The sequence below is a fragment of the Capricornis sumatraensis genome, chromosome 6 (assembly GCF_032405125.1).
Source record: "Capricornis sumatraensis isolate serow.1 chromosome 6, serow.2, whole genome shotgun sequence".
Taxonomy (NCBI): domain Eukaryota; kingdom Metazoa; phylum Chordata; class Mammalia; order Artiodactyla; family Bovidae; genus Capricornis; species Capricornis sumatraensis.
The window spans coordinates 31,151,264-31,177,305 of NC_091074.1; the positions used below are offsets into that span (position 1 = coordinate 31,151,264).

General features: G+C 42.8%; 3 protein-coding genes and 1 pseudogene across 3 annotated transcripts; 1 reads left to right on the top strand and 3 right to left on the bottom strand.

The window, feature by feature from the left end:
- LOC138080681 (interferon beta-2-like) overlaps positions 1–26,042 on the top strand; it is a 96,774-nt pseudogene that overhangs the window by 31,278 nt on the left and 39,454 nt on the right.
- On the bottom strand, positions 2,568–3,155 carry LOC138080933 (interferon omega-1-like). The gene has a single exon (XM_068973829.1). The coding sequence runs from the start codon at positions 3,153–3,155 to the stop codon at positions 2,568–2,570; it is 588 nt and encodes a 195-aa protein (XP_068829930.1).
- On the bottom strand, positions 11,173–11,760 carry LOC138080899 (interferon omega-1-like). The gene has a single exon (XM_068973779.1). It carries the CDS (start codon positions 11,758–11,760, stop codon positions 11,173–11,175), a length of 588 nt encoding a protein of 195 aa, XP_068829880.1.
- LOC138080975 (interferon alpha-1-like) lies at positions 17,494–18,063 on the bottom strand. Its single transcript, XM_068973901.1, has one exon. It carries the CDS (start codon positions 18,061–18,063, stop codon positions 17,494–17,496), a length of 570 nt encoding a protein of 189 aa, XP_068830002.1.

The following is a 26,042-nucleotide window of genomic DNA, read 5'->3' on the forward strand; positions in this document are numbered from 1 at the left end:
GACCCCATAGACGGCAGCCCACCAGGCTCCCCCATCCCTGGGAGTCTCCAGGCAAGAACACTGGAGTGGGTTGCCATTTCCTTCTCCAATGCATGAAGGTGAAAAGTGAAAGTGAAGTCACTCGGTACATCATGAGAAATACTGGACTGGATGAAGCGCAAGTTAGAACCAAGATTGTCAGGAGAAATAGCAATAACCTCAGATACACAATAACCTCTGACACCCTTATGGCAGAAAGTGAAGAACTAAAGAGCCTCTTGATGAAAGTGAAAGAGGAGAGTGAAAAAGTTGGCTTAAAGCTCAACATTCAGAAAACGAAGATCATGGCATCCAGTCCCATTACTTCATGGCAAATAGATAGGGAAAGAATGGAAAGAGTGAGAGACTTTATTTGGGGGGGCTCCAAAATCACTGCAGATGGTGATTGCAGCCATGAAATTAAAAGACGCTTACTCCTTGGAAGAAAACCTATCATCAACCTACATAGCATATTTAAAAGCAGAGACATTACTTTGTCAACAAAGGTCCATCTAGTCAAGGCTATGGTTTTTCCAGTTGTCAAGTATGGATGTGAAAGTTGGACTATAAAGAAAGCTGAGCATGGAAGAATTGATGCTTTTGAACTGTGTTGTGGGAGAAGACTCTTGAGAGTCCCTTGGACTGCAAGGAGATCAAGCCAATCCATCCTAAAGGAAATTAGTCCTGAATATTCATTAGAAGGACTGATGCTGAAGCTGAAACTCCAATGCTTTGGCCACCTGATGTGAAGAACTGACTCATTTGAAAAGACCCTGATGCTGGGAAAGATTGAAGGTGGAGTAGGAGGGGATGACAGAGGATGAGATGGTTGCATGGCACCACCGACTCAATGGACATGACTTTGAGTAAGCTCCAGGAGTTGGTGAAGGATAGGGAAGCCTGGCATGCTATAGTCCATAGGGTCACAAAGAGCTGGACACAACTGACCTGAACCTCATCTAAACCTAATGATATCAGTAGTATCCCACCTTCTGTTATGATCATATGTGGGGGTCCATTTCATTACATGAATTTTGGGAAAATTACATTACACATTACACATTACATTATACACACACATTAAGTCTGTAACATGGTAATAATAAGGTACCGACGTGTTGTGTTTATGGCAATGATTCATTAGAATATATTTCATTCTTGATATTTATTTGAGGATAAAAAACACATTCCTTGATGTTGCTGTCACTTTTTGTGGCGCATTAGTCCTGATTTGATTACTAACTAAGTGTTAGAATGCTACTGTGAACATGATTACCAAGGACCTACCAGACAGATTCCACCGACTTTCAGTCTTATACAAAAATGATGCTGTCAGGAACTACGAATTCCTTAGCCCTTAAAAGGGACACTTAATCCTTCCAACATAGTTGAAACTGAGTTGTAAATATTCTCATTTCCAAGAGCCACCTAGTAAAACTTTACTTGAGTGAAATAGTGTAATAAGAAAATGGCAAATCCAAGTTTCAAAACCTAATATGTCAGATTCCAAGCCCCACCTCCCTATCCAACACCATAAACACCTGTGCAAACTGCAAGTATTCGACCATCGCTTATTTTCCTACTTTACTGACATACAGTGTGCCTTTGTCATCTCTACTTCACTGTTACAGTACTTGATATTTTCGTTCGTTTATTATCTATCTCCAAATTTCTAGATAAATTGAGCAGTTTACAAATTTACAAATAATCCTGATTAGTTTACATAATTAGCAAAATAAAACTATCAACTGGTGATTATTTCTGAGAGTCTGATGTGATTGAAAAAATTAATAATTCTAATAATAAAAAAAATCATATTTAAGTGACCATATAGATTTACAGAGATTGCTGAATTAGTCCTCACCATAAATTTGAGGTATGTGATAGATAAGACCCCTGAGAGTTATAGCCCCTGCAGGAGATTGGATTACAAATATTTCCATGAGCCTCTGTAGAAAATGGGCTTCTCTCGTGGCTCAGTGAGTGAAGAATGCACCTGTCCATGTGGGAGATGAGTGTTGGATCCATGGGTTGGGAAGATCCCCTGGAGAAGGGAATGGACACCCACACCAGTATTCTTGCCTGGGAAATCCCATGGACAAGGGAAGCCTGGCAAGCTACAGTCTGTGGGGTACAAAAGAGTTGGACTTGACTTACGAACTAAATAAAAACAGTAAAAACTCAAGAAATTCACCTTCATAAGAATTTAATAAATAAAAGAAATTACAAACTGAGTGAACTAGAAATGTAAATGTATTTTCTAAATTTTAATACAGTGTAAAAATCTTTTATATGAGAAAATAAATATGAGGAGATAAAAGAATAAATATAACTAAATAAATAAGCAAACAAATAATAAATAACATCAGTGCAGTCATTGCTTAGGACTGAATCCCCTTAAGCTGAATACATTTACTTCCTACTACCGACAAAGAACTGGTTGAATTAATTTAATAAATTTTGTGATTAAAGCAGAAATCAGAGTCTTCTGAAATGACTACAGGTGAGCATACAAGGGTGATGTGGCATCTTAGTCAGTGAGAGTCATGTCAAGGTGAGTTCAGGTCTCCATCTATCATTCTTAACCTTTCTTGCAAGCTGGCAGATGAAGAGAAGGTTCTCATGATTTCCACTCTGACAGTTTCCCAGGCGCAGTCGCTGTATTCCTTCTCCTTCAGGTAGACACGGATGCCCTGGAAGTACCTCTTCACGGCCAGGGTGGGGCCCATCCTTCCCAGGGCAGAGTCTTCCTCTCCCGTCACCTGCCCCAGGCAGGCGTCCAGGTCGTCCAGCTGCTGATGGAGTCCAGTGTGGAGCTGCTCCAGGAGGGTGGTGTCCCAGGCAGCAGAGGAGCGCTCTGTGTGGAAGAGGTTGAAGCTCTGCTGGAGCATCTCGTGGAGCACAGAGATGGCCTGGGCCTCCTGCAGCTGGCTGCCCTCCACCATCTCCTGGGGAAAAGCGAAGTCTTTTCTGTCCTGCAGACAGAAGCGAGGGGAGAGTCTCCTCATTTGGCCCAGGAGTCTGATGTTCTTCCTGCCAACCAGCATGTGGTTCTGAGACAGGTCACAGCCCAGGGATCCTCCCAGGCCATAGCTGACCAGCACCAGGGCCATGAGTAGAGAGAGCACGAAGGCCATGGGGAAGATGCGGCTGCTGCTGGGCTGGCTGAGACGGCGTCTGGGGGAACCTTGAGGTAGGTTCTCTGATGCCAGGCTTTCTAAGCGAGGCCATTAAATAGGGAACATGGTAATTTTCATTTTCTAGTCATTTCTCTACTCTTTTACTTTCTTTTTTTGATTTTCATGTATGTATTCACAGTATGATCAAAGAAAAATGTCATCAATCTAAACTATTAATTTTGTGTATTTCCCAATAACTTCCTATGTGCCCATCCAAATGGATATTTATCAATCAAATGAGAAAGGTCTTTTTCTTAACTCAGGAGTGACGTATGTATGTAATTACACACATTATTGCTTTTTGTCTCTCATGCGTAAATGTTGCTCTCCTCTTGTCCATGAACACATCTGTAGCCCTGATCTTAGGCTCCACTTTTCCCTCTTACTTTACATAGGAAACCAGGCTCCCTCAGCCCTATGGTTTCTGTATTTATAAGTGATTTACCAGATTACTCTGGCAATTATGGTCTTTGAAACAGAAGATGGTTCATCTTTAGTTTGATTTAGAAAAGAGTCTGATTGTTACAAGTCCATGAGCTCTTCCCACAGTTCTCCTCCTTCTAGAACATGTTCTTACAGGTCCTGTAGTTGTGTTTTAGGGAACCACGAAGTCAGGACTATTACAGACATCACTCTGTCTTTCCCCCATTTTCATCCTGGATGCCTATTTTCCTCCGCAGACTGGGCCAATACCCCCACCAGAATCCTGGTTCTTCTCGGGGAACATGGGTGAGGAGACTCTAATTCCAGGATGATTGTATTTTGCCAGCAGCACCTCACTCACAGGGAGAGATGACATGGAGCCACCCCCTGTCCTCTGGAGTGACCGGGTCCCTTCCTCACCTGCTGGACTCCCTCCCTGAGGACAGGCTCACCACATCCTGAGGACTCGAAAATCTCCTTTCTGTGGAGGGCTTGTTTACTTGTTGGGAGAGGAAATCATCTTCCTGAAACCCCACCCCCTCCCCTGGAGTGTTTATGGAAGGACCCGAGTTCCCAGTGGTGACCCCTCTTCTCCTGGCCCATGTCTCCGGGTGTCCTAAGAGTCAGTAGTGCTAAGGTGCTGAGCGCTAGTGTGTTTGTGCAAGTGGACAGAGGAATTATCCAACTGCCATTATTTTACCTTTAGTAGAGAGAGAATTTTCATTTTACCAAGTGTAGATTGTATCATTCAGCTCTCTTAATTTTTTGAACATGTGTGATGTTTAGAGTTTCTGAGTTGGAGGAATGAGATTCAGTGGTGTTGCTGTCTCTCATCAGAAGTTTATGTCACAGAACCCAGTGAGCTTCAGTTGCTCCTTCAGTCAGTTGATTCCACTGGGCTTCTTTGTTCCTGTGTCTCTGTCTTCCTGTGAGAATGCAGGGTGAGACTCATGCTACTCAGTCAGGGGAGATAGCCTTCTTTCTTTGCTTGTGGGTGATTCTTCAGTTGAAGTTGTTTTAATTTATATTGACGTACTGGGCAAGATGAGTCTCACTGCTCCTGCTCTAGTCCTAATTCATGATGAGGTGAGAAGAATAAAAGGAAGTAAGGAAAGCCAGAGGGGCTGTACTCTATCATTTTCAAGACTTTAGATTTTTTTGTTTTTCTTTGCAACTTTCCTAGAAAGTAAAATTCGAGTTGAGAAAACAAATGTAGATCAAAAGAAAACCAATGTCAATCTGAATGTCATGAATATGAAAAAAGGGAAGTGGCTTTCCCCTGACACAGTGACGTATTCTGAGTTAGCAAACTTCAGTGCCGCACAGCGGGGACATGCTGAGGCAGAGGGGAAGGATGAGGCCTGTATGAACAGCAGAAAGGCTGGGACAGAGCTGGGTCTGCCAGAAACTCAATGCAGGAAAAGTTCTGGGTCCGTTGACTGCCCTTTGCTTTGCAAGATCAGTGGCCTCATTTTTCTTTCATTTAATCCATGTAAGATCAGTTTTAGGAGAGAACTAAGTCACATCCATCAGCTCACAAGGAACGCCAGTTGCTAGAAAACTAACTCTCTCTGGCAGGATTTTGGAGACCAACCTTGCTGAGCATCTGTCTAGGTGATAAATCCACTCAACAATGAGAAGATGCTTTGTGAAAACTAAAATTAAATAAAAGGGAATCAGATAATTCCAGAGATCATCATATTAATCTGGGTAATCATAATCATAGTATTAAAAAATAATAACTGAATTTTGTTTGCTACTAATGGATGGCATCACGGACTCGATGGACGTGAGTCTGAGTGAACTCTGGGAGATGGTGATGGACAGGGAGGCCTGGTGTGCTGTGATTCATGGGTTCACAAAGAGTCGGACACGACTGAGCGACTGAACTGAACTGAGCTGAACCCTAATGATCTCCCTAATATTCCAGTTGTGATATGATCATATTGATGGGTTGGGTTTCTGTGGCTTTTTTAAGAATTTTAAAAATATTTATTTTATGTGCTTATTTAGCTGGGCCAGGTCTTAGTTGAAGCATGCTGGATCTTGGATCTTCCTTGCTTCATGCAGGATTTTTACTTGGGCCATGGGAAGTCTTGCTTGCCACATGCAGGATCTAGTTCCCTGACCAGAGATCCAACTCAGGCTCCCTGCTGTGGGAGCATGGAGTCCTGGCCACTGGACCGTCAGGGAGTCTCGAGGGGTAGAGTTTCGATATATGAATTTGGGGAACACACACACATTCAGTCTGTGACATGGTAGTAAGAAGATAACAAGGTATTGTGTTTATGGCAAGGATTCTTTAGGATCTATTTCATTCTTGGTATTTATTTGAGGAGAAAGAACACATTCCCTGATGCTACCCTCACCTTTTATGGCATATCCATCCTGAATTGTTTACTCATTAAATGTTATAAATGTTATACTGTGAACCTAATTACCAAGGACCTACCAGGCTTCCCTGGTGGCTCAGATGGTAAAGAATCCGCCTGCAATGCATGAGACCAAGGTTCAATCCCTGAGCCGGGAAGATCCCCTGGAGAAGGAAATGGTAACCCACTCCAGTATTCTTGCTTGGAGAATTCCATGGGCAGAGGAGCCTGACAGGCTACAGTTCACGGGGTCACCAAATGTCAGACTCGACTGAGCCACTAATACTTTCACCAGACAAATTCCCCAGACACTCAGTCTTCATCAAAAATGACAGTAACAACAGCTACAAATTCCTTAGCCTCTGAAGGGACTCACTTAATCCTTCCAACATAGTGAAATGAGTTAATATTCTCCTTTCCAAGAGCCCCCTGCTAAGACTTTATGTGAATGAACTAATCTAATAATGAATGTCAGATTCCAAACTCCCTATCCACAGCATGAACACCTGAGCCCACTGCAGGTACTGAACTCTCACTTGTTTCCCGCTTTTGCTTCTAACACAAGCTGTCCCTCTGTTGTTTCCTACCTCAGTGTTACAGATCTCTAATTTCCATTAATGTCTCCCTCCAAATTCTCGATAAGCTGAGCGATTTACAAAGTATCCTGATTATTTTGTATAAGAAGCAAACTGAAATTATCAAGTGGTAGTTATTATTGAGAGTCTAACTGTGCTTGACAAAATTAATGATTCTAATAATTATAAAATAATCACATTTAACTGTCCAAGATGACTCATAGATTGTTAAGTGATCCTCACCATAAAATTGAGATACATGATGGACAAGGTCCTTGAGAGATATGACCCCTGCTCAGATTGGGTTACAAACATTTCAGTGAATCCTCTGTAGAAAACCCCAAACTGATGGTACTTGTGGCTATAGGTAAAGCATACTTGCTGCTACCAAATTACCTGAATATGGGAAATGACTGGAAGAATAGAAAACGACGTCCGGACAGAAATCTGCCTGATACTGTGACCCTCCAGTGGGAAAGAAGACTTGGGGACAAGACTGAGACTTAAAGGTGCCCCAAGGGAAAGAGAAAATTATTTCATTCAATATTAATATAAAAGGTAAATTTCTCCTGTAATATTGTCTGAAAATCTTTTAAAATATATACATCTTAAACTCACATCAAGTTGAAATATTTTCCTTATGCTGCAACAGTACTTGTAAGTTGCTGGCTTTAATGGAAGCAAAAGCATCAGTACTGTTTTCAAAACTGCTACTTTGTATATATCTCTCTTCACTGAGGGAATGCCATATTTGACAAATAATGACCGAGTCAGTTCAGTTCACTTCAGTTCAGTCGCTCAATCATGTCTGACTCTTTGTGACCCCATGAATTGCAGCACTTCAGGCCTCCCTGTCAATCACCAACTCCCAGAGTTCTCTCAAACTTATGTCCATCGAGTCGGTGATGCCATCCAGCCATCTCATCCTCGGTGGTCCCCTTCTGCTCCTGCCCTCAATCCCTCCCAGCATCAGAGTCTTTTCCAATGAGTCAACTCTTCCCATGAGGTGGCCAAAGTACTGGAGGTTCAGCTTTAGCATCATTCCTTCCAAAGGACACCCAGGGCTGATCTCATTTAGAATGGAATAGTTGGATCTCCTTGCAGTCCATGGGACTCTCAAGAGCCTCCACCAACACCACAGTTCAAAAGCATCAAATCTTCAGTGCTCAGGTTTCTTCACAGTCCAACTCTCACATCCATACATGACTACTGGGAAAACCATAGCCTTGACTAGATGGACCTTTGTTGACAAAGTAACGTCTCTGCTTTTGAATATGCTATCTAGGTTGGTCATAACTTTTCTTCCAAGGAGTAAGCGTCTTTTAATTTCATGGCTGCAATCACCATCTACAGTGATTTTGGAGCCCAAAAATGTAAAGTTAGCCACTCTTTCCACTGTTTCCCCACCTATTTGCCATAAAGTTACGGAAGCAGTTGCCATGATATTAGTTTTCTGAATGTAGAGCTTTAAGCCAACTTTTTCACTGTCCTCTTTCACTTAAATCAGGAGGCTTTTTAGTTCCTCTTCACTTTCTGCCATAAGGATGGTGTCATCTGCATATCTGAGGTTATTGATATTTCTCTTAAGTAACCAATCTCAACTAACAAATTCCTTTTTCCTCTCATGTCTTTTAATCAAGAATCATCTATTAAACATCCATTTTTTAATGTAGTCAGTTTTTCATTGGAGAGTTTCATTAACTTTTTCGAAATGTCAAATCATATGGATTAGTTGCTTAAAAACCTGCAATCAAAATGCTTTTGATTTCAGCATAATGTGTGCTCAGTAGGTACCAGCTGTGAAATAGGCAGTTGGGGATATGATTCCAGCATGCATCTTCGAAAGGCATCACCATCAAGACAGATTTTTAAAGCCCTGAAAACTAGAGCAGGTCATGACCTAGTTCATGAGTTTGAATGGAAAACAGTTCTGGGCCCTGAACACAAGAAAGCTACAAGTGTCTTTGTCACAAATGAAACTCAGACTGGATTCCAGCCAGATGGCAGTAGTGCAGTGTGAGTGTGGAGCCTGGGATCTGGTTGAGGACGTTGCAATCTGTGTGTCTTCTAGCTGGAGATTACTGAGTTTGAACAAAAATGAGTTATGAACTCCTTTACCTGGGTAAAGTGACAATGCAAGAGCAGAGGGTTCACTGTGTATGGATCAGAAATTCACAGAAGAAACCTGCATTTCCAGTGGATATGATGGGGAAAGGCTGTCACCTACTCTAGCGTACTGGTCTTAAAACGAAAGTCTCAACTCCACAGCTCTTGTCAGCTCTACTCTGGGATGCTGGGGCTCCAGTTCCTTTCAGTACATTTCTCCTTCGCCTGCAGATTGCTTTTCTTTCAGAGTTCTCCTGAACCAATTCCAAGAGATGGATGAGAAGGCTGGAGTATGACTGATGACAACCACCATCAATTCGGAAAAGGAAAACTAATGGTTGCTGCTAGATGCTGTGTGTCACCAGTCAGATGGGCAAAAACTAAAAAGGATGATAAGACCCTGTTTTGGTCAAGGTGTGAGAACATATAGGGACTTATATGGTCTTGAATATAGATTAATGTACCATTGTTATCATGGACAGTTGGCAGTAGGCATGTGCAAGATTTATGTGTTTTGACCAATAATATTAACTTCATGGCCCCTTGTTCAGAGAAAGACTCTCGCTTATGTTATAAGACACCTGCATACACTTGTAGCAGTCTCTCCTCTAAAGGCACTAATTTCTGAGAAGGACCAACTCTAGGAGGTGACACTGCCAGCACTTAGGGACTGAAGTTTTTATGTAAAACAACTAGGATCAAACCCAGGACAGCCCAGGACTGGAGAGCAGAACCTCACACTGCATGGCCCTTGCTCTTTTCTTCCTGCCTGTTGCTTGCGGCTGAAAGACGGAAACCCAACAGAGAGCTGAGAAGGTGATTTTAGAAATGTCTTCAAGAAGTAGTAGAGTAGTACTCATACTAAAGAAGCAAGAAACATTATTAAGGAGTAATATGTGTGATTTTCTGCATTCATGAGATCTCTATGATTTCCCTATTATTCATTTTTACGGTAGATCAAAGCATTTTCTACGAATCCTTTCTCAGAATTTCTGTGACTTCCTAAGAATACTTCTAGAAGTCTGAAACACAGAAATTGGAATTGTCTTCAGCACTGAGCACAGGAGAGTTCACACACTGAATATACTGTGAAACTAGCCCCCAAGTTAAATATTTTTAGCAAAGACCTAGCATCTTTCCAGTGTTGCCTTTCAGTCACTGCCTCAGGCCAGGTGTCCTGTCTGCTCCCTGTGGGCAGCTACTCTGGGACTCACTGTCCTGATTATCTGTGCCAAGCACACTTTTATGCTTCTTGTAATATAGACTTATTGATCCAAATAGCAGTCCTATGAAAAACTACTGTTATTTTCCCATATTTGAGAAGAAGATCAAGACAGAATGCATGCCTGCATGCATGCTAAGTTGTTTCAGACAGGTCCAGCTCCTGTGACCCATGGACTGTAGCCCACCAGGCTCCTCTGTCCATGGGATTTTCAAGAAAGAATACTGGAGGGGGTTGCCATATCCATCTCTTTAGTGTTTGTGATACTTTTCAGGGTTGCACTGCTGTTAAATAGCAGAGCTGCAATTCAAAGGTTTTGAAACTTCTAGAGCTCTCCTTTCACTTGTGCTCTCTTCCAGTGATTTCCACTCAGAGAAACTTTGAAGCCAGAAACCATCACAGAACAGAGCTCCTGTGTTGGAGGCAGTGAAGATAGAGTGTAAGGGAGTGGATTGTTCAGTAAAGCAGGACCGAGGAGAAGGCGGGAGGAAGAGCAACAGGTGTCAGGCTCAGCCACTCAGCACCGCATGTTCGCAGCTTCCCTGGAGGAGGGGAGTCCTCCCCCCACATGCTGACACCAACCATTCTCTGTTGATTGGGTATAAATAGTTATACTTGTGACTTCAGGACTACTCATCTACCTCCGTTTCAGAGACTCCTTTCTACCTGTTTCTTTTGGGTGGAGGGGGCTGCACTCCACAGCTTGCAGGATCTTAGTTCCCTGACCAGGTATCCATGGTACCTGAGCCTCTCACACTGGAAGCATGGAGTCCATTCCACTGGACTGCCAGGGATCCAGAAATTCTACCTTTTGACAATCATTTCCCGAAAAGTGATACAACTATTCTGTAGTATAAATGGACAAATGCTATTCCATGATAGGTTTATGTAGACCAAATAATTATTTAGTTCTTCATAATGAAAAAAGTAATTACTTTCATAAGAAATTAATAAATAAACAAATTAGAAAATTAAGGAAATGAACATGTTTTCTAAATTTTATTACAATGTAGACAAACATTTTTACATGAAAATATAAATATGATGAGATAAAATAAATACATAAATAAACATAAATAACATCAGGGCAGTCATCCCTTACGGACTGATCCCTGTGCAGTTGAATACTTTTTATATCTACTTGCTTTTTGCTACTGAGAAAGTACTATTGATTGAATTCAGGAAACATGGTGGCTAAAACAGAAATCAGAGTCTTCTGAAATGACTTCAGGGGAGTGTACAAGGGTGATGTGGCCTCTTAGTCAGTGAGAGTCATATCAAGGTGAGTTCAGGTCTCCATCTATCATTCTTAACCTTTCGTGCAAGCTGGCTGATGATGAAAAGGATCTCATGATTTCCACTCTGACGGTTTCCCAGGCGCAGTCACTGTATCCCTTCTCTTGCAGGTAGACACGGATGCCCTGGAAGTACCTCTTCACGGCCAGGGTGGGGCCCGTCCTTCCCAGGGCAGAGTCTTCCTCTCCCATCACCTGCCCCAGGCAGGCGTCCAGGTCGTCCAGCTGCTGATGGAGTCCAGTGTGGAGCTGCTCCAGAAGGGTGGTGTCCCAGGCAGCAGAGGAGCGCTCTGTGTGGAAGAGGTTGAAGCTCTGCTGGAGCATCTCGTGGAGCACAGAAATGGCCTGGGCCTCCTGGAGCTGGCCACCCTCCACCATCTCCTGGGGGAAAGCGAAGTCTTTTCTGTCCTGCAGACAGAAGTGAAGGGAGATTCTCCTCATTTGGCCCAGGAGCCTGAGATTCTGGCTGCCAACCAGCACGTGGTTCTGAGACAGGTCACAGCCCAGGGATCCTCCCAGGCTGTAGCTGACCAGCGCCAGGGCCATGAGTAGAGAGAGCATGAAGGCCATGGGGAAGATGCGGCTGCTGCTGGGCTGGCTGAGACGGCGTCTGGGGGAACCTTGAGGTAGGTTCTCTGATGCCAGGCTTTCTAAGCAAAGCCATTAAATAGAGAACATGGTAATTTTCATTTTCTCATTGTTTTAATACACTTTCACTTCCTTTTTTGATTTTCATTTATGTATTCAAAATATGATCAAAGAAATTGTGACCATTTTAAAGTATTAATTTTACTTATTTCCCAATAACTTCAAATGTACCCATCTGATTGGGTATGTGTCAATTAAATGAGAACTTTTTTTATTATTCAACACTTTTACTTAAACTGTTCAACACTTTTCTGCTCAGAGTTTCAGAACTGAAGAAAGGACATTCAGTGATCCTGTCTCTCACTGGAAGCTTATGTCACAGAATCTAATGAGTTTCAGTCATTCATTCAGGCAGTTGATTCCACTGGGCATCTCTGTTTCTCTGTCTCTTTCTTCCTCTGAGAACGAAGGACGGTGAGAACCAGGCTACTCGTTCCGGGAGAAATAGCCTTCTTTCCTTTACTCGAGTATAATTTTGCACTTAGTCTACATTCTTTCAGTGACTTGCTGGCCAGGGTTTGTCTTGCTGCTCCTGCTCTAGTTCTAATTCACGCTGAGGTTAGAAACATACAGGGAAGTGAAGGAAGGCAGAGGGGCTGAGCTCTGCCAAATCTAAGACTTGAGTTTGTTTGTTGTTGTTTCCCTTTGACACTTTCCTAGAAAGTAAAGCTCCACAGTTGTTTTGTGGGCAAAAAGGAAACTAATCTAAGTCTGAATGTCTGAATATGAACAAAGGGAAGTGGTTTTCCCTGACACAATGATGTCTTCTGAGTTAGCAAACTTCAGTGCAGCACAGGTGGGGATGAGGCTGTGGCAGAGGGCAAGCATGAGGCCAGTATGAACAACAGAAAGGCTGGGCCACGGCTGCTGCTGACAGAAGCTCAACAAAGGGTAAGTCCCGGGTCAAGCGACTGTCCTTAATTTGCAAGATCAGCTACCTCATTTTTCTTTCAATTAATGCACATAGGATTCCTTTCAGGAGAGAAGAAAGAGGTCAAACCCATCACCTATCAAGAGATGGACAACTAGAATGCCAATTGCTGGAATACTAACCCTCTCTGGCAGTGTCTTGGAGACCAGCCTTGCTGAGCATCTGTCTAGGTAATACATCCACTCAGGCAAGGAGAAGATGCTTTGAAAAAAAACTAGAATGAAATAGAATTAAATGATTGCAAAACATCCTGAACTTAATCTGGATACTAGTAATTATGATATTAAAAACTATAGCTGAATTTTATTACCTGCTGCTAATGGACTAGTCACTTTTCAAGCTCTTTAGAATTTTAACTGAATCCTCTCATTAGCTCTTAGGGTCACACTCACTTATACTCCTGGAGAAAAATATAAATCTAGACAAATGAACTATTCCAATCATAGCAAAGATTCAAGAGCAAACCTTGGGGGCTTTGATTTGTCTGAATGATCCAATTTAAAAAAAAAGGAGGGGTGCAAATGAACATGACATTAAGGAACCAATGAAATAAGTGATAGAGGAGAATGAGTTGAGAAAGATACCTTAATACATTTCAAATGTCAAAGGGTCACGACCTATTGTCTTGTAGGGCCACAGTGTGTGGTCTGAAGTCCGCAAAATTAAGATCTAATCCTAAATAGACAAAATCACTATTTAATAGTTGGAAGGGAGTAGATTGTTCTGCCAGCTAAAAGAAAAGCAGGAGTTTGCTCATTGTTTAGTGGTTAGGATCCAGCACTTTCACTGCTGTGACCTGATTTCCATCTCTGGTTGGGGAAGTCCGATCACACAAGCCTCGCTGAAGTCTAAGCTTTTATGAGTGGTTTCTTCAATGAAATTTAGTAAAATAATTTCATTAACCCTATGAGAGGTAAGCCCTACTTTCTATGTATTTAAACCTCTTGACCTTTCTTGTGAGCTTAAGAACAAAGAAACGCAGGTAACAGTCTCTCGCCACATGAGTTCTGATGTTTCTCCTTCAGGATGACAATGAAAACATCTTTCAGCATCAGGTTCTGCAGAATGAAGTCTCTACCCACTGCAGTCCCTGACCTCCAACACGCCCTGATAGGAATTCAGGGTTGAGAGCAGGAACGAGGCACTCTGTGCTCTGGGAAAACTGACACAAGAGGCCTTCTGATAGTTAGATAATTTCCGGAGAAAATTGATGAACCCAATTTTACAACTTCTCATGGGTAGAAAGCTCTAAAATCTTTCAGAGAGACATCTGTTCCTCCTGATTCTCGGCCACTTTCTCCCGAGATGTGAGTCTATCTGCACGTCGCCCCTCACCACAGTCGCATGCATGCTGACCTCCTCTGCGTGCGTGGGGCAGGTCCTCAGGGCTGAGGGGGGCTGCGCTCTGGCCTGCAGTCCTCAGCAAGTCCTCCCAATAGAGTGAACTCTCGGGAGTCATGTTTTTGGGTGTGGTTTTTTTTGTTGACAAGGACCCCTTCCAGGAGACCTCCTCAGGTAACCTGCTGTTCTCATTCGAAAGGAAGACACCTGCATTTCTCACCTCCAGTCCCGCCGGGTCACCCTGGTGTCTACTGACGGAGTCCAGTGAAGAAGCTCTACTCTCTGTCCAACCTCTGGTCAAGATGTGGGTGTTGAGGAGGCCTATGTGTGACCACGATGGAAGCGCACGTGTGCTTCCTAGACAGAGCAGTGAACATTTTTCTCCTTAGCAGGGAGAAACTGGCTTGAATTGTGAAGTAAACCTCAAAGCCTTGTATAGTTATCTTTTAAAAATTTCTAGCTCAACCTATTAAACATCATTAAGTAATACTATAGAACTGACATGAAAAGGTTATTTAGAAAATAATTTGTTATGAAATGATATTTTTAGCAGTAATATCAGAATGCGTTTTACTTGTTTAGGACCCTAGTCCTCAAGATTTCCAAACTACTCAGTTCTTTTCAGTTCAGTCGCTCAGTCATGTCTGACTCTTTGTGACCCCATGCATCGCAGCACACCAGGACTCCCTGTCCATCACCAACTCCCGTAGTTCTCTCAGACTCACGTCCATTGAGTCAGTGATGCCGTCCAGCCATCTCATCCTCTGTCATCCCCTTCTCCTCCTGCCCCCAATCCCTCCCAGCATCAGGGTCTTTTCCAATGAGTCAACTCTTCGCATGAGGCCAAAATACTGGAGTTTCACCTTTAGGATCGTTCCTTCCAAAGCAATCCCAGGGCTGATCTCCTTCAGAATGGACTGGTTGGATCTCCTTACAGTCCAAGGGACCCTCAAGAGTCTTCTCCAACACAACACGTACTTTAAATGTTCCCTGAGGGGCTTCCCTGGAGGCTCAGTGGTGAGGAGTCCACCTGCCAACAGGACCACATGTGGTCCTAGAGGCTGCACGTGCTGCAGAACAGTGAGCCCGGGGGCACAGCTCCTGCCCTGTGCTCTAGACCCCGGGCCCTCACCACCAAAGCCAAGTGCACTGGAGCCTGAGCTCCCCAACAAGAGAGGCTCCCACAGTGAGAAGCCTGTGCCCACAACTAGAGAGGACCCACCTCTGCCACAACTAGAGAGAAGTCCATGTGGCAGTGAAGACACAGCACAGTGAGAAATGAATAAATGAATAAAATTATTTCAAAAGTCCCTCTGACTTTACATATAGCTGCTGAGCGCTGTATGTTGCAAAGAAAGAAGAGAAAGATGATTGATCCATCAATGTCCTGAAGATTGCCTACATTAAATACATGAATTTCCACAAAGATCTTTGTTACTTTGAGAAATTGTTCTCTTCCAATGTGCATGTTACTAACATATGTCCTGGGAGGAAGGCTCTGGCCCACTGTTGCTAAATGTATTAAAAGCCCTGCCTGTGCCCCTTCCATTCAATCTTGTTTGATTGTGTTTGTCTCTCAGAGATGCGAAGACACCATGATGGAATTTAAGAACTTCCTTGGATTGCATTGTCCCCAGGGACCTCTTGCCCTGCTCTCTGATAACTTGCTGGGTCCTAAGGAAGACACAAGTCTGCAGCTGTGACGGGAGTGACTCTCGCCCCTTCCCGGACTCTGCAGACTGCTGTGGGGTGTCTCCCGTGCTGGGGACACAGCTGGTGGCCAGGCCTTCGTGCTCTGTCTCTGCTCTCAGCATCCGCTTCAGTCTTCTCCGTCTCTGAAAAGGAATGCTGTGGAGAAGCACTTGCCTCAAGTGCAGCTTGTCTGTGCTGCTCTGTGTCCTGAGGACCCGCTGCTGCTCCAGGGAACAGTTTAAACATCTCTATTCTCCTTCCAAGTTCTCAAGCTGCTGCTGACTTTCAACTCCAAGTTTCCGGTGCTTTGGGCTTTTCTCAAATGAGATTCCTGAACCAGGTGAGTTCCTCATAGCGCAACCAGCACATGGAATAGCCTCGATGCATGCTCAGAGGAGCCCCTGGTGTCTCCACCATTGCTCACTGTGGGGCAGGGTTCCCTCTATTTACTGTGTTTCTCTGGGAGGCTGGACAGTCTGGACCTGCAATGCTTGGCAGGCAGAGCAGGCGAAGTCACAGGAGAGTGTCTGACAGAGCCAGAACTTTCACTCAGGTTCTGCTTTGAGTTGGTGGTTTGCAGTCGTAAGGGGAAATTGACAACTAGAAACTGTAATGGAGAAGGACACAGCTGTATGAATGGAGAGGATGCCTTCATGCAGAGTGAGTGAGGAGAGCACGCTGGGGATTTCTACACTGGGAGGAAGTGAACGATTGTGATATTTGAGTGTAAGGATAAGATATTCACCTGACCTCTTGGCAACTGAATACCACGTCTTCAAGCATCTCTACAATTTTTTTCCAGGGAAAAAAAATTCCACAACCAACAAGAGGCAGAAAATCCTTCCCAAGCATTCATCAGATCCTGAAGCATGGTTTGTTTTGTTTTTTTTTTTTTTGATCGTTCTTTTTAGGTTACTCTTTTTGAAAAAATTCAGAGTTACGAAAAGTGCTGGAGTGGTTATGTTCACTTCAACGTCCTCAGAGCAGCAAACAACACAGCTAGAGCTGGAGTATTTTTACTTCTAACGTGCAAATCCTAAAGAGGGCTCAAGGAATCGTAAAATGCAATTTTTAATCAAGCTGCCATTCAGGCTTGGTGTTTCTGTTTTAACGAAAAAACAAAGTAAGTCTTTTACAGTAAGAATTTAATAAAGGAAGAAAAATCATAAACTGACTAAATACAAAATATACATCTTCCCAGTCAGACACGACTGAGCGACTTCACTTTCACTTTTCACTTTCATGCATTGGAAAAGGAAATGGCAACTCACTCCAGTATTCTTGCCTGGAGAATCCCAGGGACGGGGGAGCCTGGCAGGCTGCCGTCTATGGGGTCTCATAGAGTCAGACACGACTGAAGCGACTTAGCAGCAGCAGCAGCATACATACATCATATTTTATCAACAAAATAATTTAAATATTTATAAATCGTTAAATAAATATTAAAATAAATAAATAAATAAATAAATGTCCAGGTAGTTAAATACATAGATAGATCAGCTTCGGCATCGGTGAGGAACCAGAGCCTATAGAGTAGAACATCATGTTGCTTAATATTCCGAAAATCATTTGACACACTGATTCAATTCAGGGAGCAATGACAGCAGAAATGAGTCTTCCACGTGGCAGGGCAGGAGGAAGTGTGGTCTTTTAGTCCATGAGAATCACTTCCATGTTGAACCAGGTGTGTGTCAGTCCTTGCTCCTGAATCTCTCCTGCAGGTTTGTTGAGGAAGAGAAGGCTCTCATGACTTCTACTCTGACAACCTCCCAGGCACAAGGGCTGTGTCCCTTCTCTTGCAGATAGAGAGTGACTCTGTGGAAGTATTTCCTCACAGCCAGGCTGGAGTCCTCCTTGAGCAGGGGAGCCCCTTGCAGCCCCTCCTCCTGCCTGAGACAGGCTTGCAGGTCAGTGAGCTGCTGATCCAGTGTGGTGCAGAGCTTGTCCAGGAGGCTCTGGTCCCACGCGGCGGCCGAGCCCTCTGTGCTGAAGAGCTGGAAGGTGTGCTGGGTCACCTCGTGGAGCACAGAGATGGCTTGAGCCTTCTGCAACTGGCTGCCACCCAGCGCCTCCTGGGGGAATGCGAAGTCATTTCTGTCCTGCAGGCAGGAGGAAGGGGAGACCCTCCTCAGTTGTTGCAGGAGCATCAGGACCCTCCTGTTGGCCAGGCTGTGGGTGTGAGGCAGGTGGCAGCTCTGAGAGCAGATGGCGTTGCAGCTGAGCAGCAGCAGAGCCAGGAGTAAGGACCAGGCTGGGGCCATCGGGGACCTTGCAGATGCTTCTGGCGTGGGGAGGTGGGTGACTCTGTGAACCTGCTTTCTAGGTTCTCTGAAGACCTTCCTTTAGGCCTGGGGCTTAAATAGGAGCCCATGGTTTCCAGTTTCTGAAAGTTTCCTCTTACTTTCCACTTTTGGTTTTGCTTTTCTGTTTGCACTCTTCAGATGGGTTAGGGCAACACTTCTCAATCGTTTCTTTTTTTCATGTTGCCCTTATTTCTTCTGCCCAGAGAGCCTTTTTAGATATATTTTCTTAATTGCCCTGCACTGTGAAATTTTGATAACACAAATGTACTGTGTATGTATTTATGTACTCTATGAATATCTTTTCTCTGTACATGGAAAAAGGAGGTGTAAATCTTACTCTTTGTATTCAGTGTAGTTAAGAAATACATAAAATTTTAAGCTATAATTTAAATGTAAAAGCTACTGAAATTTATTTTTTTATAAACAGTTTTCTGAGTGACTTTTAATGTCATATGTTTACTTTTATAAGTAGGTATATATCCAATTACATATTGAAATAAAATTTACATAAATACTTTTAATAATACCAAGATATAGACATACTTAAAAGTCATTCAAAGCTGCTCAAATCATTGAATAACTTAAAATAGGTCTTTAATATTTAATTTAAGTATTCATCACTGAATTTTCTTCATGTCAGAAAATAATTTTTAGTTTTACTGCCTGCTAGATATTCATCGGATATTATCAACATTTTTTCTCTTTAAGACTTTGACATGTTGAAACTTTGTAGAATTTTGTAAGAAATGATAACATTTTTGTATTTTATTTACAAATAAATTTTCCATTTTTATGTAATTTCTGGAGCCCAAATCACAGTGACCTTCAAACATAAGCAACATGCATGAGACAGACAATGGTTTCTCAGAAGTACAGAGAGGGCAGCTCTCACAATATGACTGTGAGATCAAGCAAATGATGGAAAGTCCTCCAGTGAACCATCTACTCACCTTAGATGGTACCACTGGCCTTGTATACAATCTGTTTATATTCCATAAACTCAATCTCAATGCTTCTCTTATGTATGAGACACAAGAAAGGCCAAAGACAGAAATAAATACTAAGGGGTTAGATTTTGTTGTATCAGGTTGAGCTTTGACGTGTAATAACTAATCATTGTAATGACAAGATTTGTTCATATTCCAGAAAACTAATGCCTGCATGCATGGAAGTAGCATTATCCCCAGTGAGAAGCCATGATTTAGGAATCATGATGCATGTGAATCTTTCTCTCTGTTCCGTTGCACCAAATTTCAGATTTGCCAAATGACTTTCAAGTTCCAATCCAAGTCTATTGTTTTCAAATAAAAGGAAACAATCTTTGTAATTAATTCAGAACGGGATAAATATTATTTCATGGAATATTTAAATTTTGGCTCTGCTCCTGAATTCATTTTACAGTGGATTTTATGTTGTCTTGTCCCCTTATGTTCCAAACTTCAAATAAGAGACATGTGACCGTGTTTGGCAAATCAGCTCTGTAGTGACTGAATTCTGTCTTCTTCTCTGTGGTATCCTCTGTACCAGGCCCAGTGTAATCACTCAACAAGCTGTTTTTTGGTGTTTATTTATTTATTCACTTCTGGGTGCCCTGGGTCCTCACCGCTTGCCCAGACTTCCGTCAGTTGTGGCAGGTGGGGGCCGCTCTTCCTCGCAGAGCCTGGTTTCCTTGCTGTGCGGGCCTCCTCAGGCTCCAGCGTGCAGGCTCCAGGAGCTGCAGCACGTGGGCTCTGGAGCAGGGTCTCAGCAACAGGGGAACACTGTCTTAGTTGTTCCATGGCAGGCGGACACTTCCTGGACCAGGGATTGAATCTGTCTCTTCTGAGGAAGATTCTTCCTCACTCACTGCACCATCAGGGAAGTCCTCAGCAAGTAATTGTAGCTAAAGCGGTTTCTCAGATTTCCTCCTACTACTGGAAGGCATTTACAAATGACCAAGCTATTTTGCTTCATCGGGGCCTATTTCCTGGAATGATAATAGACAGCGGCTGGTATTTCTACTCTGTTCCTGCTGGTACCTGTCGTACTGAGTTTGTTGCTAAAACCACTAGGAGTCTCCTTCCTTGAAGGTAAATGGGGTCTAGTGCTTCACGTAGCAAGTGCAACACACTTTTCAGCCTTTGCCCAGCACTATATTAAACTCAGGAGGATGCTTCACCCCTAATTGTCCTCAACTAGGTCATGATTCCAGAAAACATCTACTTCTACTGCATCGACAGGGCTAAAGCCTTTGACCTTGTGAATCACAACAAACTGTGGAAAACGCTTCAAGAGATGGGAATACCAGACCATCTTACCTGCCTCCTGAGAAACCTGTATGCAGGTCAAGAAGCAACAGTTAGAACCGGACATGGAACAATGGACTGGTTCCAAACTGGGAAAAGAGTACACCAAGACTGTATACTGTCAGCCTGCTTATTTAACTTATATCCAGAGTACATCATGTGAGATGCTGGGTTGGATGAAGCAGAAGCTGGAATCAAGATTGCTGGGAGAAATATCAATAACCTCAGATGACACCACCCTTAAGGTAGAAAGGGAAGAGGAACTAAAGAGCCTCTTGATGAAAGGGAAAGAGGAGAGTGAAAAAGCTGGCTGAAAACTTAAAACATTAAAAAAATCAAGAACATGGCTTCCAGTACCATAGCTTCATGGCAAACAGATGGGGAAACAAAGGAAAGAGTGACAGACTTTATTTTCTTGGGCTCCAAAATCACCGCAGATGGCAACTGCAGACATGAAATTAAAAGACACTTGCTCTTTGGAGGAAAAGCTATGACCAATCTAGACAGCATATTAACAAGCAAAGACGTTACTTTGGCCTAAAGGTCTATATGGTCAAAGCTATGGTTTTTCTAGTAGTCATGTATGGATGTGAGAGCTAGACCAGAATGCTGAGTGCCAGAGAATGATGCTTTTGAACTGTGCTGTTGGAGATGATTCTTGAGAGTCCCTTGGACTGCAAGGAGAACAAACCAGTCCATCCTGAAGACCTGACTCATTGGAAAAGACCCTGATGCTGGGAATGATTGAAGGCAGGAGGAGAAGGGGACAACAGAGGATGAGATGGTTGGAAGGCATCACTGACTCTAAGCAAGCTCTCAGAGTTGGTGATGGACAGGGAAGCCTGGCGTGCTGCAGTTCAGGGGTCATTAGAGTCACCAATGACTGAACGACTGACCTGAACTGAGGTCATGACAGAAAAGAACATGCTGGGTGTCATACACAGAGCCAGGTATCTGAACTCAAACCCTCCCTGATGCTCATAGCTCACAGCAATGAGCAGGCGGTTTACCATAGTACTCTTTTGGGTCTTTACCGACCTGGCAATTACTACTACATTGACCTGAGATACTTCAGAGACTCCTCACAAGGAATGATGAATGATCATTTCCATGCTCTGTTTTATTCCATTGCATGGCTGGTGAGCTTCATTTTAGTTTGTCGTCCGATTTTTGACATGTAATAATTAAAGCCTTAGAACAGGTTGAAAATCTAGAGTTTGGATCTGAATCCCTGGTCTCTGATTTTGCCTACTAACCTGCTTATTCTTTTTATGCTCAGTGTGACTATTTTCTTACTTCTACATGCCAAGCATGCAGACTTTAAAGACTTTTCCGTTCTGAATGGTTAGGACCCCAGCAAAGTCATATCATGAGGTCGTAAACCCCAAAGTAATGATATTAGGTGACAGGCCTTTTGGGAAGTGATTAGGGTGTGAGGATGGAGGCCTCACATAAGGAAATAATGCCCTTATAAAAGAGGTGGATATACACTAGTCCCTCTCCTGCCATGTGATGATACGAGAGAACTCTGCAGTGTGAGACCTGAAGCAGCCTCTCACCACAACTGGACCAAGCTGACACACAGTTCTCGGATATCCAGACTCGAGAACTAACTTTGACCAATACATTTCTGGTCTTTGCAAACTACCCAGCCTATGCTATTTTGTTGAAGAAGCTTGAATTGTAAGAGCAGATGGCGTTGCAGCTGAGCAGCAGCAGAGCCAAGAGCAAGGACCAGGTTGGCGCCATCAGGGACCTTGCAGATGCTTCTGGCCTGGGGAGGTGGGTGACTCTGTGAACCTGCTTTCTAGGTTCTCTGAAGACCTTCCTTCAGGCCTGTGTTTTAAATAGGAGCCCACGGTTTCCATTTTCTGAAAGTTCCTTCTTACTTTCTACTTTTGTTTTTGCTTTTCAATTTGCACTTTTCAAATGGGTTAGGACAGCATTTCTCAAACTTTTTTTCATTATTGCCTCCCCTTCCCTATTGACAGAGACTTCTGAGATATTTTCTTCCTAATTACTCCCACCATGAAATTTTGACAACACAGTTATGTTGTAGATCTTTCTTTGCACTCCATGCATATCTTTATACATAAGAAAAGAAAACGCAAAACTCCTTGTTGTATTCACCCTAGGGTTAACAATGCCATAAAATGAAAGGTGTACATTAAGTGTAAAAACTGTTGAGTTTTATTTAACTTTATGAATGAGTTTGAAGAATGACTTTTAATGGAGGATATTTACCTATATAAATAGTAATGTACCAAATTACATATTCATAAGAAATTCATATAAAAATATATAATAATACCACAGTATAGATAGACTTAAAAGTCTTTCAGAACTGAAAATCACTTAAAATTTTAGGTTATTTTTCTTTTAACTTTGTTTCCTTTCAGAAATCAATTTTTAATTCCCTGTCTGCTGAATATTCATCTCAATTTTATAACATTGCTTTCTGTTTAGCTCTTGACATATTTATGGATGCTCTTAACAACTTTGATAGGAATAAATAATAAAATACCATGATACCAGTCCAATGGTGGAGAGTGAAGAGGAACTAACGAGCCTCTTGATGAGGGTGAAAGAGGAGACTGAAAAAGCTGGCATAACACTCAACATCAAAACACCTAAGCTTCTGACATCTATGGCAAATAGATGGGGAAATAGTGGAAACCGTGACAGATTTTCTTTTCTTGGTCTCCAAAATCACTGTGGACATTGACTGCAGCTACAAAATTAAAAGACACTTGCTCCTTGGAAGAAAAGCTATGACAGAACTAGACAGCATGTGAAAAAGAGTAAACATCACGTTGACAACAAACGTCTGTATAGTCAAAGCTATGGTATTTCCAATAGTCTTGTATGGATGTGAGAGGGGGAACATAAAGAAGGCTGAGTGCAGTAGAATCAATACTTTCAAATTATGGTGCTGGAGAAGACTCTTGAGAGTCCCTTGGATAGCAAGGAGATCAAACCAGTCAAGAAATCAACCCTGAAAATCATTGGAAGGATTGATAATGAAGCTGAAGCTCCAATAAGTAAGCAAACATTAGTTGCTCAGTCGTGTCTGATCTTTGTGACCCCATGGACCGTAGCCAGCCAGTTGCTCTTCTGTCCATGGAACTCTAGGCAAGAATACTGGAGTAGGTTGCCATTCCCTTTTCCAGCAATCTTCCTGACCCAGGGATCAAACCCGAGTCTCCCGCACTTGCAGGTACATTCTTTACCATCTGAGCTACCAGGGAAGCCCTGTACTTTGGCTATCTGATGTACAGAGCCAGCTCATTGGAAAAGACCCTGATGCTGGGAAAGATTGAGGGCAGGAGGAGAAGAGGGCGATAGAGGAGGAAATGGTTGGATGGCATTACCAACTCAGTGGTTATGGATTTAAGCAAACTCCAGGAGATAGTGAAGGATAGGGAATCCTGGCGTGCTGCTGTCCATGGCGTTGCAAAGAGTCAGATAGGATTGAGCACAGGATTTATCAACTCAAAAATAGCAATAAAATATTCTTTCCTTGAGCCCTGGACAGTGCGCATCTCCAGACCGCTGTAGGAGGGCCAAAGAGCTCTTTTTCTCGGGTTCCTTTTGGATGCCCACTTTGGAGAGTTTGCAGTTCTGGGCACAGCATCCTCAGTGAGTCTTTTGATCCTGATTTACTATTGCGGGGAGAAACTCTTTTTTTTCACCATGCTGAGAGCTGAAGAGGGAGCCTTGTAGCCCTGCCACCAACAGTATTCTCTGGTTGGAAGCTCAGAACCTTGCATTTTCCAAGCCTTCCCTAGAGCTTTGTGGTTTATTTTCCAGGAAGGATTCTATTTACTGAAGAGCTTCAGGTGAGGAGTCAGCGAGTTGGGGTCGATTTTACAGATTCGGGTCCCATCTGGCACCATCCAGCCACAGCTCAGAGACAGGGAACCTGGTGGTGGTGATGGGACCCCTGGAAGGTGCCCAGAATGTCCTGGGAGTGAGTCAGAGCACGGCCACCACCAGCGCCAAGGACCGGGGAGCTGTTACTTCCTGCCTTCAGAATATTTATCCCTGTACAGATTAAACTAAAAAATATATATATTTCCTGGCCTACTCACGGATCATAAGAAAAGAAAAAATTACAACATGAAAGCAACAGATTTCTTCTTGAACAAGTTGGCAGGAAAACTCAGGAATTAAGGGGAAATACTTGAATTCTCAAGATACTGAAATTTACTGACTTTCACCAAAACATGAAGTTAAGCAAATTGGTTAATTTCACTGCCCCCTCTCTGACTGGTTACTGATTAAAGGAATGGTTCATGCAAATATTTGGATCCAGCCATGGATAGGGAACAATTGGCTAAATGGTTAAATGATTTTTTAAATATCCAAGTGTTTTTCAAAATATATTAAAATAAAAATTATTTTAGGTATGTTTTCCCCATTATCCCTTGGGAAGAACCAGAAGGCAGGACATTTTTCCCTGTTGCCTCATTTTTCTTGCTGTTTCCTTTCTTTCATCAGTGCTCTTAATGTCCTTTAGATGTCCTTCAGATGGGCCATCATTCTTCTCTCTTTGATTCAGACTCTATGATTTTTACTTATGAGTGTAGATTATCAGTTTTCTTTCTGAAGAAGGGGATTGAGAATAATTACACATGACAATTTCTTCTCTGTCATGTATGCTTTGAACATGAAATATTTCCACACAATCTCAGCTAGTGGGCTGCTGGAGCTAAATGTGTCATGCCCTGTGTCTTGGTTCAGGCTGCTCTAACAAGGTCCCAGCATCTGGTGGCTCATCAGTGATAGTTTTTTTGTCACAGTCCTGGGGGCTGCAAGTGTGAGATCAGGGTGCCAGCAGGGTGGAATTCTGGTGAGAACCCTCTTCTGGGTTGCAGACTGCCAGCGTGTCTCTATGTCCTCACATGGTGGAGAGCAGAGACAAAGCAAAGAGTCTTGTGAGCCTCATGAAGACAGTAATCCTGTGCATGAGGAATCCCCCCTCATAATCTCCTCTAACCCTAATGATTTCTCTAATATCCCACCTCCTGATATGATCACATGGTGGGGGAACACACACACATTCAACCTGTAACATGATAACAAGAAGATAGCCAGGCGTTGTGTTTATTGCAGATTCATTAGACTATGTTTCATTCTTGATATTTGTTTGAGGAGAACACATTCCTTGATGCTGTCATCCCTCATGATGGCTCATTCATCCTGAATTGATTACTAATGAAATGTTACAATGCTACTGTGCACATGATTACCAAGAACTTGCCAAACAAATTCCACAGACTTTCAGTCTTTATAAAAAATAACATTGACAGCAACTACAAATTCCTTAGCCCTTCAAAGGGACACTCAATCCTTCAAACATAGTTGAACCTGAGTTGTAAATATTCTCATTTCCAGGAGCCACCTGCTAAGACTTGATTTGAATAAAACAATCGAATGAGAAAATGGCAAGTCCAGGTTTCAAAACCTATTATGTCAAATTCCGTATTCCCCCTCCCCATCCATTCCATAAACACCTCTGCAAATTGTCTGTATTGAACCATCGCTTATTTTCCTATTTCACTAGCACACATTGTGCCTTTGTTTTCCTTACCTTGCTGTTACAGTACTCTATATTTTCATTAGTTTATCGTCTACCTCCAAATTTCTAGA